General features: G+C 36.4%; 1 protein-coding gene across 1 annotated transcript in view; it reads left to right on the forward strand.

Moving 5' to 3' along the window:
• DNAH8 (dynein axonemal heavy chain 8) overlaps nucleotides 1-16560 on the forward strand; it is a 343899-nt gene that overhangs the window by 37089 nt on the left and 290250 nt on the right. The window contains exons 8-10 of the mRNA XM_082729671.1: nucleotides 4679-4855; nucleotides 6119-6232; nucleotides 14275-14382. Coding sequence (XP_082585797.1) covers nucleotides 4679-4855; nucleotides 6119-6232; nucleotides 14275-14382 — 399 coding nt within the window. The remainder of the gene's footprint in view (nucleotides 1-4678; nucleotides 4856-6118; nucleotides 6233-14274; nucleotides 14383-16560) is intronic.

A 16560-nucleotide genomic window follows, 5' to 3' on the forward strand; every position in this document is an offset into this window, starting at 1 on the left:
TACTTGCAAGCTTTAAATTATATATAAAAATAAATTATGTATATATATATATAAATACAGAATATATATTTATGATTAAAATCTTTAAACAAATGGTATAACACCATTAAATATCATTTTACAGTTTATTTTTTTCTCATTTAGTATTCTCTTTCATCTATGTTTATTCAAGTAAATTAAATTTTCACTTAATTACTGCCTGATATTCCTCTATAAAGAAGTCAGTTTGCTATATAATTTTTCACACATTAAGGACACATATAAATCATGTCTAATATCCTCTGTTTAAGGAGGTAAAGAGGTTTATTCATCCATTCCCTCAGAAGAACAGTTTTTTCTATCTTTTCTTTCTTCTTCTTCTTTGCTATTACAAACAATAATAATACATATTCAATGAATACTTCTGTTCAGATCTCCTTTGCACATATTCCAGAATTTCTCAGTGGAATTGCTGAGAGAAATAGTATATAAATCTTTACTGGATATTACAAATCCCTTCAAGTAGTGGTTATATTAACTTATTTTTACAGAGCATATGAGAGTTCCCATTTCTTCAGACCTTTTGTTACACTTACGATTGTTAGACTTTTAATCTTTGCCAGGATGTTGGGTGTGAAATGATATCTTATTTTGCATTCCTCTGACTTCTGTTGAGGGTTGAGCACATTCAGTGACTATATAGGTTTCCTCTTTGTTGAGTTCCTTGTTCACATCCTTTGTTGAGTTCCTTTAGTTCAGAGTTCCTTCAGTTCCTTTTGATGATATATTACTGAAATGTTGGAGTTTAAATAATATTTTCCAGATGTTAAATCCTTTGTTGGTCCACAAGTGTCCTACATTTGGTATGGTGTCTTTAGTCATGTGAAAGTTTTACATTTTAATGTACATTTATTAGTTACAAATTGTAATTTAGCTTCAACTTAGTTACCTCCAGTGGCTAGGAACTTCATGCTTTTTTGTATTTTACTTAAGAAACCTTTGTTTAGTATTACGAAGATATTCTCTTAAGTTATTTATTTAAAATAGCGAAACCTACAGAAATGAGTACAATAAAAGAAATGAATTATTGTAAAGTGAGCATTCATGTAACTTTTTGCACAAGAAGCAGCATTACCAACACCTTAAAATCCCCATGCAGTCCTCTTCCCAGTTTCAACTCCCTTTTCTTCCCCCTAGTGGTAACCATTTCCCTGACAATTATGGTATTCAGTTGCATGCTTTTACTTTATAATTTTACCCTCATCTTGTATATTTTCTTTAAAAGCTTTGCCATGCTGTTTATAATATTTAGGCTTTTAATATATCTGGAATTATTTGTGTGTGTATGTGTGTGTTTATGTAAGGTAGGAAATTAATTTGGGGTTTTTTTCCATATAGTTAGCCAGTTTTCCATATAGTTGTCCCAAAATTGAGCTGTTTAATTAACAGCCTATTGTTTCCTTTTTAAAATTTTATTTATTTATTTAAATTAAATTAATTAACATTTAGTGTACTATTAGTTTCAGAGGTAGAGTTCAGTGATTAATCAGTCTTATATAGTACCCAGTGGTCATCATATCATTTGCTCTCCTTAATGCCCATCACTTGGTTATCCCATCCTTATTCCCCCTCCCCTCCAGCTACCCTCAATTTGTTTCCTGTGATTAAGAGTCTCTTGGGGTGCTTAGGTGGCTCAATCAGTTATGCGTCTGCCTTCAACTCAGCTTGTGATTTCAGGGTTCTGGGATTGAGCCCCACATCAGCCTGCTTGTTCAGTGGGGAGCCTGCTTCTCCCACTGCCTCTGCCTCTCTCTCTTTCTGTCAAATGAATAAATCTTTAAAAAAAAGAGTATCTTCCAGCAATTACACTACTGGGTATTTACCCTAAAGATACAAATGTAGTGATCCGAAGGGGCACGTGCACCCTAATGTTTATAGCAGCAATGTCCACTATAGCTAAATTATGGAAAGAGCCTAGATGTCCATCAACAGATGAATGGATAAAGAAGATGTAGTATATATACACAATGGAATATTATGCAGCTATCAAAACCCCCAAAATCTTGCCATTTGCAATGACATGGATGGAACTAGAGGGTATTATACTAAGCGAGATAAGTCAATCAGAGAAAGATAATTATCATATGCACTCACTAATATGAGGAATTGGAGAAACAAGACAGAGGATCATAGGGGAAGGGAGGGAAAAATGAAACGAAATGAAACTGGAGAGGGAGACAAACCATAAGAAACTCTTAATCGGGCGCCTGGGTGGCTCAGTGGGTTAGGCCTCTGCCTTCGGCTCGGGTCATGATCTCAGGGTCCTGGGATCGAGTCCCGCATCGGGCTCTCTGCTCATCAGGGAGCCTGCTTCCCTCTCTCTCTCTGCCTGCCTCTCTGACTACTTGTGATTTCTCTCTGTCAAATAAATAAATAAAATCTTAAAAAAAAAAAAAAAAGAAACCCTTAATCTCAGGTTGCTGGAGAGGAGGGTGGAGGAAGGGATGGGTGGCTGGTGATGGACATTGGGGAGGGTATGTGCTATGGTGAGCACTGTGAATTGTGTAAGACTGATGATTCACAAACCTGTACCCATGAAACAAATAATACATTATATGTTAATAAAAAATAAAATAAAGGGGGTGCTTGGGTGGCTCAGTGGGTTAAGCCTTCTGCCTTCGGCTTGGGTTGTGGTCTCAGGGTCCTGGGATCGAGCCCTGCATCGGGCTCTCTGCTCGGTGGGGAGCTTGCTTCCCTCTCTCTCTCTGCCTACTTGTGGTCTCCCTCTGTCAAAAAAATAAATAAAATTAAAAAAAAATTAAAAGAAGAGTCTCCACATATGAGTGAAATCTATGTTAATTGTCTCGCTCTGATTGACTTATTTTGCTTAGCATAATACCCTTGAGTTCCATCTATGTTGTTGCAAGTGGCAAGATTTCTTCTTTTGATTGGCTTCATAGTATTTCATTGTATATGTATATGTATATATCACATCTTCTTTATCCATTCATCTGTCAATGGGCATCTGGGCTCTTTCCATAGTTTTAGTCCATTTTTTCCTAACACATTTAAAAAAAGATTTTATTTATTTATTTGAGAGAGAGAGAAAGTGAGAGAGGCATGAGAGGGGAGAAGGTCAGAGGGAGAAGCAGACTCCCCATGAGCTGGGAGGCCAATGGGGGACTCGATCCTGGGGCTCCAGGACCCTGACCCGAGCTGAAGGCAGTTGCTTAACCAACTGAGCCACCCAGGCACCCTTCCTAACACATTTTTAATAACACTTCTGTAATATATTAAATTTCAAAATCCACTGTCTGTCCCACTGGTGTACTTATTTGGGTGTTACACTCATATAATATGGCTTTCATTTCTGTAGTTTTTTTACTAACTCAATATTTGGCATGGCAAGTCCCTTTCTGTATTTTTCTTCAAAATTACATTGATTTTTTCCTGGTTAATTGTTTTTCCAAACTAATTTTAAGACTAGTTTGTCAAGTATCACAAAAAACGCTATTGAGATTTTGATTGTTTTTTGTTGAAGATATACATTAATTTAAAGGAAATTGTCATCTTTATATGGTTGAATTTTTTCATCCATGAACATGGTATCTCTCCACTTATTTGGGTTTTCTTTTATATGTTGAAAGTACATTTTCTAATTTTATTCATATTGCACATCCTTTGCTAATCTCTAGATATCTTATCATTATTGTTATTTATTATAACAAATGCTCTTTTTTAGAAATTACATTTTTGGTTTGCTAGATGGCTTGTAGAAAAATACTACTGATTTGTGTATACATGTATACATGCACTAATATTACTGAATTATTCCCTTTTACTAAGTGTAAAAGTTTATCTTTAGATATTTTTGAATTTTAAAAATGTAACCAACCATATCATCTTTGATTTTGTCATTTTCGTTTTTTTAATTTCCAATTCTTATGCCTTTTGTTAACTCTGCTTATCTTGTTTGGAGACCTTCATTAACAGGTTGAATAGAAGTGGGCGGTATTCGTGGCAAACTTGTCTTGCTTGGTTTTAAACTGATATTTTATAAAATTTCATCTTCAAGTATGAGTTTGCTGTAGATTTTTGGTAGATACTATTTGTCATGTTAAATTCCCTTTTGGGGGCGCCTGGGTGGCTCAGTGGGTTAAGCCGCTGCCTTCGGCTCAGGTCATGATCTCAGGGTCCTGGGATCGAGTTCCACATCGGGCTCTCTGCTCAGCAGGGAGTCTGCTTCCCTTCCTCTCTCTCTGCCTGCCTCTCTGCTTACTTGTGATTTCTCTCTGTCAAATGAATAAATAAAAAAATCTTAAAAAAAAAAATAAATTCCCTTTTGGGCACCTGGATGGTTCAGTGATTGAGTGTCTGCCCTCAGATAAGGTCATGACCCCAGGGTCCTGGGATAAAGCCCTGCATCAGGCTCCCTGCTGAGTTGGAAGTCCACTTCTCCCTCTCCCACTCCCCCTGCTTGTATTCTATTTCTCACTCTCTCTCTGTCAAATAAATAAAATCTTTAAAAAAAGAGAAAAAGAAGGAAATTCCATTTTGTTCTCAGTTAAGAGTTTTTAATATTATTATTCAGTGCTGAAAGTTGCTTTTTTATAAGCTCTCTTTGAAAAGATGCAAATAATAAGGATTTACCAAAGGAGAAACTATCATTTCTATAATCTGTGAATTCTTTTGATTGCAGGTACTTATTGAGAGTGAGCAAATGAGAAAAGAAGCTGATGACTCAGGTCCACTCACCGAACTGGAACACTGGAAGCGCATGTCAGCCAAATTCAACTACATCATTGAACAGATTAAAGGGCCAACTTGTAAGGCTGTTATAAATGTGCTTAATGTTGCACACTCCAAACTGTTGAAGGTAAAATGTCTTTTATTTTAAAATTTGTTATGTTTCTGAACAACCAACTGGAAAATTACCCTTCTTGAACTGCTTCTTCACATCATATAGTGGAACCATATACTTACAAGTGTTAAATTTTGAATAAGGCTTTCTTATATTCTACAATTATTTCCCAAAGTAAAAAAAAGAAGTATAGAAATATTTAGTTCTCAATATTTTCACACCAATTTTGATAATACTCCTGTAGGGTGATTGCCATTTATTTTTAATTTGTTTTTAAAACTGTGAATCAATAGAGGCTCAGGGGGGTAAAGAATTATATAGAAAGTCAAAAACAAAAATAATGTGGTCAATATACATCTCCTGTCCACTATTCCACAGTTTGGTTTGATTCTTTCTGGGTCATTTTCTTTTGCTATATTCTTCCTTTAAAAAAATCTGTATCTATCTACATCTGTATCTATGTAACTATATCTTTCCATCTGTACATATATCCTATTCTCAAAGACCCAAAGTAATGTAATGTCACAAATAAGTAACCCAGAAAAATCACTCCAGATAGAAGCAAGTCCAGTTTAAGCCTTCAAACAGGATGTTAATTACAAACAGAATGAGCCTTCAGTTCTACTAAGTCATTTAAGGTATTTATAATAACCTTAAGTTTTTTCTTAAAGGTTTTTATTTTTATTTATTTATTTTAAAAGATTTTATTTATTTATTTGATAGAGATCGCAAGTAGGCAGAGCAGCAGGCAGAGAGAGAGGGAGAAGCAGACTCCCTGCTGAGCAGAGAGCCTGATGTGGGGCTCCATCCCAGGACCCTGGGACCATGACTTGCGCCGCAGGCAGAGGCTTTAACCCACTGAGCCACCCAGCTGCCCCATAATAACCTTACGTCTTAAATAATATAAGAAAAAATACATCATTCACATTTTATTTTTATTTTATTTTATTTTTATTTTTTAATTTTTTTTAAAGATTTTATTTATTTATCAGAGAGAGAGAGGGAGCGAGCACAGGCAGACAGAATGGCAGGCAGAGGCAGAGGGAAAAGCAGGCTCCCTGCCAAGCAAGGAGCCCGATGTGGGACTCGATCCCAGGACGCTGGGATCATGACCTGAGCCGAAGGCAGCTGCCCAACCAACTGAGCCACCCAGGCGTCCCCCATCATTCACATTTTAGTATCAACTACTTTAGGAAAGATAGCTTGAATTTCTTGATTAAAATTAACTACAGTGATATATTTGGATATTTCATGATATTCTTATACATTTTTTCCTAGAATTGGCGTGATTTGGATGCAAGAATAACAGATACAGCAAATGAATCAAAAGATAATGTCAGATACTTGTACACTCTAGAAAAAGTATGTCAGCCTCTCTATAACTATGACCTCGTAAGTATGCTTTTTAAGGTGTAGTTTGAACAATAACTCATTTTAAAGTAACTTTATAATGTGTACTGTGAAATGCATACTGGAGAAAAGTTAGTTTAGTTTGAAAAATAACTCATTTTAAAGTAAGTTTATAATATATGTGTACTGGGAAATGCATACTGCAGACAAGTTATTTCAAAGATATACTTTCCTATTATATAAATATGATGAACTAAAAACTCATTTAAACCCACATTTAAATATTTGATATTATCATAAGTATAATCTCATTTGTGAGTTAAAGTAATTAATTAATGCATTGATGCATAACAAATTACCCCAGAACTGACTGACTTAAAGAAATAAGCATTTACTACATCACAGTTCCCGTAGGTCAAGAATCCAGGCATAGCATAGCTTGAGTGCCTCTGCTTCATGGTCTCTCATGAAGTTGCGGACAAAATTTTTAGCTAGCAATCTTGTCTCAGTGCAGTGCAGGCTGACAGCTAGAGAGTCCACTTCTAAGCTCACTCATGTGATTGTTGGAAGGCCCCAGTTACACAAGCACAATGAGATTTTCAGTAGGGCAACTTCCTTCCCTTAGGGTGAATGATCCAGGAGTGAGCAAGAGAGAGTACCCAACCGGAATTACCCTGATACCAAAGCACTTCAAGAAAAGAAAATCTATTATAGGTCAACATCTTTGATGAATATAGATGCAAAAATTTTCAACAAATACAAGCAAAGCAAATTCAACAGCATATTGAAAGGATCATACACCTGACCAAATTTGAATTATTCCTGGGATGCAGAGATGGATCAACATATGCAAATAAATACATGTGATATGAAGGGTTAATAGAATAAAAGAAAAAAAATCATATGATCATTTCAATTGATGCAGAAAAAGCAATTGACAAAATATAACATCCACTCATAACAAAAACTCTCAAAAACTTGAGTACGGAAGGAATGTACTTCAACTTAATAAAAGCCGTTTGGGGTTTCTGGGTGGCTCAGTGGGTTGAGCCTCTGCCTTCGGCTCAGGTCATGATCTTGGGTCCTGAGATTGAGCCCCATTTCAGGCTCTCTGCTCAGCGGGGAGCCTGCTTCACCCCTCTCTCTCTGCCTGCCTCTCTGCCTACTTGTGATCTCTGTCTGTCAAATAAATAAATAAAATCTTTAAAAAAAATAAAATAAAAGCCATATATGAGAAGCCCACAGCTAACATCATACTCAACAGTAAAAACTGAAAGCTTTTTCTCTAAGATCAGGAACAAGGCAAGAGTGCCCCCTCTTGCCAATTTTATTCAACATAGTACTGGAGGTCCTAGCTAGAGCAGTCAAAAAGAAAAAAGAAAAAAAGGCATTCAAATTGGAAAGGAAGAAGTAAAATTATTTCTGTTTGTAGATGATATGATACTGTGTATGGAAAACCCTGAAAAATCCACCAGAAACTTTTAAAACTAATAAACAAATTCAGTAAAGTTGCAGAATACAAAATTATATACAGAGATTAGCTGTATTTCTATGCATTAACAACAAACATCTGGGAATTCCCCAGGTGGCTCAGTTGGTTAAATGTTTGTCTTCTGCTCAGGTCATGATCCCAGGGTTCTGGGATCAAGTCCCACTTCTCTCTCTGCCTGCTCCTCCCCCTGCTTGTGCGCTCTCTCTCTCTCTCTCTCTCATTCTCTGAAAAATAAATAAATGATTTAAAAGAGTATTTAAAAAACCCAAAACATCTGAAAAGAATTAAGGAAAACAATCTCATTTACAATATCATCAATAAAATAAAATATGCAGTAATAAATTTATTCAAGGAAATGAAAGCCATAATGCTTTGATGAAAGAAAATGAAGAAGACAAAAATAAATGGAAAGGTATCCCATGTTTATGGATTGGAAGAATGAATATTTTTAAAATTTCCATACTACACAAAACCATCTATAAATTCAAGACAACCCCTATCAAAATTCCAATGGCAGTTTTTTAAAATAAAGGAACGAAGTCCTAAAATGTGTGTGGAACCACAAAAGACCCCCACAAACAAAAACAATCTTGAAAAAAGAGAACAAACATAGAGACATTGCACTTCCTGATTTCAAGCTATACTGCAAAGCTATACTAACCAAAACAGTATGGTACTGGCATAAAAATGGACACATAGACCAACTGGACAGAAACAAGAGCCTAGAAATAAATCCTTTCATAACGGCTAAAAAAATTTGACGGGAGACAAGAATACTTAGTGAGGGAAGAATAGTCTCTTCAATTAATGGTATTGGGAAAACTGGATAATCACATGCAAAAGAATGAAATTAGATCCCTATCTTACCTTGCTTACAAAAATGAACGTGGGATGGATGGATTAAAAATTTAAATGTAAGACCTGAAACAATAAAACCCTTGGAAGAAAAAAACAGGGTAATATCTCTGTGACTTTGGTTTTCGGAATGATTTTTTGGATATGACACCAAACATACAATCAACAGAAGCAAAAATAATTGTGACTACATCAAACTAAAAAGCTTCTGCACAGCGGGGTGCCTGGGTAGCTCAGTGGGTTAAGTCGCTGCCTTCGGCTCAAGTCATGATCTTGGGGTCCTGGGATCGAGTCCCGCATCGGGCTCTCTGCTCAGCGGGGAACCCGCTTCCTCCTCTCTCTCTCTGCCTGCCTCTCTGCCTACTTGTGATCTCTCTCTCTGTCAAATAAATAAATAAAATCTTAAAAAAAAAAAACCTTCTGCACAGCAAAAGAAATAATCAACAAAATGGAAAGGCAACCTTGAATGGGAGGAAATACTTGCAAACGATATGTTAGATAAGGAATTAATGTTCAAAATAGGTAAGAATTTGTTCAACTCAATAAAAAGAACAAGCAATGCAATAAAAAATGGGCAGAAGAGATATGAGGAAGTGGAGAGGCAACGTTGGGGGGTTAGGGGGAAAAGAATAAATGAAACAAGATGGGATCGGGAGGGAGACAAACCATAAGTGACTCTTAATCTCACAAAACAAACTGAGGGTTGCTAGGGGGAGGGGTGTAGGGAGATGGTGGTGGGGTTATGGACACTGGGGAGGGTATGTGCTATGGTGAGTGCTGTGAAATGTGTAAACCTGGCGATTCACAGACCTGTACCCCGGGGCTAATAATACATTATATGTTTATAAAAAAATTTAAAAAATCGTTAAAAAAACCAAACAGACAAAAATGGGCAGAGGAACTAGACGGATGTTTTCTCAAAGGAGTCATCCAAATCAATGAATACATGAATACATGAAAAGATGCTCAACATCACTAATCAGGGAAGTGCAAATCAAAATCACGTGTGATACCACCTCACCCTTATTAGAATGGCTATCATCAAAAAGACTAGCTAAGAAGTGCTGAGAAGGGTGTGGAGAAAATGGAGCCCTTGTGCACTGATAGTGGGGATGGAAATTGATGCAGCCACAATGGAAAACAGAATGGAGGTTCCTCAAAATATTAAAAATAGCACTATCCTATGATCCACTACCAGGTATCTAGACAGAGTAAATGAAATTTACTTTGAAATTAGAATTGAATTAATTCTATTTTAAATTAAATGAAATTAGAATCTTGAAGAGATACCTGCACTCCCATGTTCTTCACAGCATTACCTATATTAATCAAGATCTGAAAAAAAATCTATATCTGTCACTGGTTAAGTGAATAAAGACTCTCTCTATATACATATGGATAGCTAGAAGAATAATGGAATATTATTCAGCTACAAGAAATCCTGTCATTTGTAATGGGTTTGGACCCTGAGCACATCATGTTAACTGAAATAAGTCAGAGAAAGACAAATAGTATATGATATCACATGTGGAATCTTAAAAAAGTCAAACTCATGGAAACAGAGTAGAATATTAATTGCCAGGGCTGGGAGTGGGGGAAATGGGAAGATGTTTGTCAGTGGGCTCAGAATTCCGGTTATAAATCAGTAAGTTTTGGGAATCAATGTACAGCATGATACATTTCATCCTTTCTTTAGATAGAGAAGGGAAATCAGGGAAACTAGTATTTGTTAAGAACTTAGGGCGGTGTTTCCCAGTTTTGACTGGGTGTTGCCTCTTTTGTGAATCACATGTAGGTAGGAGAGTTGCCCAGACAGTTCTGTTTTTAAAGGTGTCCACCGTCTTGGGGACTCCTGATCTTTTGTTCTAGGCAGTGTACCACATACTTTCTATATATTTTTACTCTGTATGCACAACAATCCTCATTCTAAAGATTAGGAAACAAAATTGGAGCATTTCTACGGCTGTAAGTCATGAGACTGAATTTGAATCTAGCACTGTTTGGCATTATGTGTTTTATTTGTTTCTACTTCTCTATGCTGCTTCTTCAAGGCATTCTCTAAGTTAAAATGCATTCAAAATAATTTATATTAATGTCTGATACACATATTCAGCATTCTCCATTCTAATTTTTGAAGAAATAGTCAAAGCCTCTACACATACGGCTGTTGACTATATGGTTTGGTTAACCAGAATTCTGGAGGCAGGAAAAATGCTGGTGTCATCCTAGAAGCAGGGAAAGAGGAAGAGTCTGTGTTCCATGTCATTTAGATTTGGCTGAGAGGGTTGTGTTTAGGGCTGGTTCATACCCCTCCTATGAGGGCCTTGGAGTTTAACATGGGTGGGGAGGGAAAGATGTCGGGCTGAGAGTTTTGAGCAGGTGCAGCTCTTAGAGCCATGCAGGAATCCATCCTCCATGAGAGAGAATAGGAAGACTTCCAAGAGCAGTCTTTAATTGATTCCATAAAGACATGATGGATTTACGTACAACTTATTTACACCCCTAGTACTAGCAACTCAGCTTCTGTTGGGGACCTTTTAAAATCTGTTTTTCATAAGAACATTTTGTATCACTTTTTAGGTGTTTGTGTGCATGTGACCATGAGTAAAGCAAACTAGACGGTATGGTGACAGAGAAACATAGCCATTACTTAGCTCACTCAGTAGCCTAGTGACTTGATTTCCTGGCTTTACAGCGTGTGCAGTTAAAATTTGTGTCTAAGAAAAATCAGAATTTTCAGATGTCACGTGTATACAGGGTTATTCACAAGAGCTGAAGATGCACATCTTAAATACACATATAGCTAACGCCTATTCTAGGAATACCTGCAAGTAGGTCTTGAGTGAAAAATAATAGATGAGGCACATGTACTAAAATATGAACATTTGTCAAGCGTAGTGATGGGTATAAATGATCATTATACTGTTCTCTTTGCTTTTCTATAGATTTAAAGCTTTTCATTATAAAAGTAAACTTGGCAGAAAGGTACAATGCTTTTTATTGTTATCAAGAACTCTACTTTCAAGTTCTTTGTTCAAGAGACTTGTTTAAATTTATATAAGTTTCAAATCTTTTAGTTTTGGTGTTCTTTTCATCTTAGTAGTTTAAAACTTTTTACTCAATTGCTCTAGTGTGGCTATCCCTTATTATTAGTAGTATTGTTATTTTGTTGTTATTAAACTCTTTACATTTTCTCAGGCAGGAATGTTTCAAACATTATCTTTGAAATTAAAGAAGTTCTAAAAGTATTGTCCTATAATTGCTTCCCCCTCATATACTCACTATTTTTGAGGTTTCAAAAATTCCATTTATCCTCATTTTCTTTTTCTCATTAAAAGCAAACAGCAACTGCTGTTTGTAACTCACATTTGAGCAGGAAAAGTGCAGAGGACTCATACTTCCATTTCTTGTAGATAAATTTTGTGAATTTTGTGTTTAATGTTTCATTTTATTATCTTGGTGTTACAATTTCTGCTATTGGCATATCTATCATCATGTATTTTACATACAAAGTGTCTGAACACTGTGTATAGATAGGTAAAAACTGTGTGCTCAAGGAGCTTCCATTGTAAATGATGTTTAAAATTTAGATGGAGGGCATTTTCCTGATGGAGCCATTTGATGCCATCTCTGAGTCTTCTTCACTGGAATTATGGGTACTTTGTAGACTTGCCCTATTGAGAGTGGAAGGGTCCCCTCCTAGGTTTATTTTTATTACAGTCTTCTTGACATACAGATAACACATATAATATGAATTCTGACATACAAGGTTTCCTGCAAAGTAATGATATTAATTTTATAAACCACATACCATTGAGCTAATTATGTCATAGTTACAACTCATACCTAGGACACCCAGTACACTAATTAGTAATTGTTATTTCTAGGGTGCCTGGGTGGCTGAGTCGATTAAGCATCTAACTTCAGCTCAGGTCATGATCTCTGGGTCCTGGGATTAAGCCCTGCATTGGGCTCCCCACTGGGGGGAAAGCCTGCTTCTCCCTCTTCCTCTGCCTGCTGCTCCCCCTGTTTGTGCTCTCTGTCAAATAAATAAATCTTTAAAAAAAAGTTGTTATTTCTGGTTTTATTTATTTTGTCACCATTAAAACATCTTTCATTTATTTTATACTGTCCTAGCAATTAAGAGACAACCTCCTTGTGGGAATGCCATTGACCTTACCTGTTCTTCCAGTCTGATTTGCATCATAGTTAAAAGCACGATCTCAAAATCTCAGGCACATAACTGTGGTTATGTAACAGTTGTAGAAACCTAGACAAGGTGCTTAACTTCCCTAGGTCTCTATTTTCTCATCCGCACAATGGGAATAATCATACTTTATTTGATAGATTCTAAGACAGTAATCTTTTTTTCACATTTAACATCCTTGTATTCAGAGCACATCTCATAGTTTCTCTAGTTTTATGAATCATTGTGGATGTGCCTTAACAGGATCTTATATTATCAGTTCTCCCCTTGGGTAGTATTTTTGTTTTGTGAATTTGTGTGAATACAGATTGCTGTGCGTAAGTAACTAGACTGTGGTACAAATTCTTAGGATAGTTTATTTTCCCAGCCTACCCAAGGAGCAAAATATGGACACGGAAGCTTTGTTTCTGTCATTTTCTCCATGGCTGGTTTATTTCCTGATTACCTTTACAGAAAGCATACAGCTCATTGGTGACTTAGTTTTATGCAGGGGTGGGGGTGGTTAAGGCTCCCCATCTAGAGCATTTTTTTTTTCCTTCCTCAGTAGCATGTAAAGAATTGGTGCAGTCTTGCAATGATCAAACCTACCTTAAATGGCTCATTATTAGCATAAATGAAGGTGATATGAGAAGCTCTTTTCCTGGTACCTGGCCTACAGGAAGCATTTAGTATGTGTCAGCTTTGCTTTATCTCTCTGTTGCACTCGATTTCCTTTGCTGTATACCAATACATTTGTTTCACTGGTTTGTGTGCATCTCTCCCACTCTGCTGTGACCTCCAGAAGTTCCCCTATACTTGAATTTCTCCCAATATCCTCTGAAACGAGTGGCATTGAGTAGGCTTGCTGAAAGGTGAATCAAACTGACTTAAGTGGAAATGAGTTGTAGTTTGATCTCTGTCTTTAACTGGCTTTCTGACCATAAGCAAGCCTCTTTACCCTTCAAGATACCAAGTTTCTTCATCTTTAAAAAGATCATCTTGGGGACACCTAGATGGCTCAGCGGTGAAGTGTCTGTCTTTGGCTCAGTTCCTCCAGTTCCTGGGATCGAGCCCCGTGTCGGGCTCCCTGCCCAGTGGAGAGCCTGCTTCTCCCTCTCCTTCTGTCCCTCCCCTGCTCATGTTCTCTCTCTCTCACTCTCGCTCTACCTCAAGTAAATAGATAAGATCTTTTTTAAAAAAAGGTCATCTTGAACTATTAATCCTTAAATTTACTTTCACCTCTAAAATTGTATTTTTAAATAAACTTTTAAATTTAGATGTACAGAAAAGTTACAATGATAGTACAGAATTCTCTTCACCCAGTTTCTCCTGTTAGGATCTTGTATTACCATGGTACATTTGTCAAAACTGATGTCCTTTCTCTCTTCCAAGATCCAGTCTAGGATGCTACATTGCCTTTAGTAACATTTGACTCTTAAGATAAAAGTGTTACACTATTTTATCTGTGGTTAGAGTTTTGAATATTATAGGATATTGGTTATTAAAACTATAAATATATGATGGAATTCACTTAATATATTTCAATTTTAGGTTTCCATGGCTCATGGAATACAAAATTTGATTAATGCCATCAGAATGATTCACAGTGTGTCACGGTATTATAATACCTCAGAGAGAATGACCTCACTGTTTATCAAGGTAAGTTTCCAAGGGAAGAAATCACAAATGTAACCTTGTAAAAAAGCGAACAGTATTTTCCCTCTGGGCCAGGGAAGGGAAATGGGAAGTTTGGGTGCCTCTCAGAATTCTGGATTTGAATACTTCCAGGGGACAAGAAAAGAAAGGTGTTGACTGGTCAGTTGTACTTCATTGAAGGCTACCTTTTTCTTGTCACAGGTAAGCCCTCAGGCTTTTTGTTTAAATGTAGCTGGTCCTTTCCTTTCCTTTCTTTTCCTTTCCTCTCCTCTCTTCCCTCCCCTCATCCCATCTCCTTTCCTTTCCTTTCTTGTTCTTATCCCATTCTCTCCTTTCCCCTTTCTCCTTTCTTGTCTTTTCCTGTCTTCTCCATTTCTTTCTCCTTTCCTTTCTTTTCTTCTTTTTCCTTCCTTTCTTTCTTTCTTAGAAGTGGTGGGGAGGGGCAAAGGGAGAGGGAGAGAGAGAATCCTAAGTAATCTCCATGTACTCAGTGCGGAACCTGACATGGGGCTCAATCTCACGACCTGGAGATCATAGCTGGTGCTTTTCTAATTTATTCATTCCAAATAGTTCTGCTGAAGAGCTAAGAATTATGTGCATGATCAACAACACTTCTTTAGCTACTCCCACCAGCACTGTAATTTGTGTAAAATCTTCCTCTGTCGTGACATATAGTTCATTACTTAAATAATTTGAAAAGCCATCCAATAGACACATGAATAAAATTTCTTTGTGATGCAAGCAAAACATAAACACATAAAATAACAGTCACATCTCAATTCTCTTTTTAAAAAATCAATTCATAGGGGCGCCTGAGTGGCTCAGTCGGTTAAGCGGCTGCCTTTGGCTTGGGTCATGATCCCAGAGTGCTGGGATTGAGCCCTGAATTGGACTCCCTGCTCAGTGGGGATTCTGCTTCTCCCTCTCCCTCTGCCTGCTGCTCTGCCTACTTGACTCTCTGTCAAATAAGTAAATAAAATCTTAAAAAAAAAATCAATCAGTAGATTTAATCACTATCCATCTCTTAAGGCAAAAATGTTAGGATTTTCCCCCATCACTTGTGTCTTTCTTGCTATATATGTCCCACTCTGAGATTTCTTGTTCCATATTTTTAAAAATATTTATAAACCATTTTGTCTAATATTTTGTGAACATTATGAATCCATTAGTGTTCAGAATAAAATTCAAGCATTGCTAGTTTCTTTGATCACCTCCATTTTGTGATTTTCACATCTTCTTCCTTCTTGGATTCACTATTTCTTCAGCCAAGAAGTATTCTCAAGTGGTTCTTTCAGAGAGGGTCTGTATGTGGTAAACCTCTGAATTCTTGCATGTCTGAAAATAACTTCATTTTTGTCCCGCCACTCAATTTTAGTTTCACTGGGATTCCCAGTTTAACATAATTTTCTCCTGGAAACTTGAAGTATTGTTGTCTCTTATTCAGTACTATTGATGAAAAATTTATGCTAATCTGATTCTTTTTCCTTTGTAGGCACCTTGTCTTATTCTTTCAAGAAGATCTTAGGATTTTTTCTTTATCCTTGAACATGTAAAATTAATCATTTATTTTCTTAAGCGTTGTGGTCTTTTTTGCATTTATGTTATTCTATACTTTTGGATTGTTGTAATCCAGAAATTTTTGTCTCCATTCCTGGGAAATTTCCCCCTTTGCCTTTGAATTATTCCTTACCTGCAAGTTCAATTTAGGCTGTCCCCTTGAATCTAACTTCTATTTCTCCTAATATTTTATGTTTTGTTTTATTTTGTCAGTTTCTGCCATTTGATCTTTCAGCTCATTTGTTTGCTCTTCATTTATGTCCCAGTTCCTGGTCAGGTCCTCAATAGAATTTTTTTATTTTGATAATAACAATTTCAATTTCCAAGTTCTCTAGTTCTTTTTTTTTCCCCATGATGTAAAATACTCTTATATCTTTCTCATGGATTAATTTAGTTAATAAAAGATACCTTGAAGTATTTTCCATGTCTTTTTTTTTAAATATTTCTTCTTTGTTGAGTTTAAAGCCTCTGTTACCATGTTTCTTCTCTTTCTTTCTTTTTTTTTTTAAAGAGGTATTTATTTATAATTAGAGAAAGAGAGAGAGCATGTGAAAGTGTGAGTGGGGGGAGAAGCAGAGAGAGAATCCTCAAGCAGACTCCCCACTGAGCACAGAACCTGATATG

Source organism: Mustela nivalis (genome assembly GCF_964662115.1).
Source record: "Mustela nivalis genome assembly, chromosome: 5".
Classification (NCBI taxonomy): Eukaryota; Metazoa; Chordata; class Mammalia; order Carnivora; family Mustelidae; genus Mustela; species Mustela nivalis.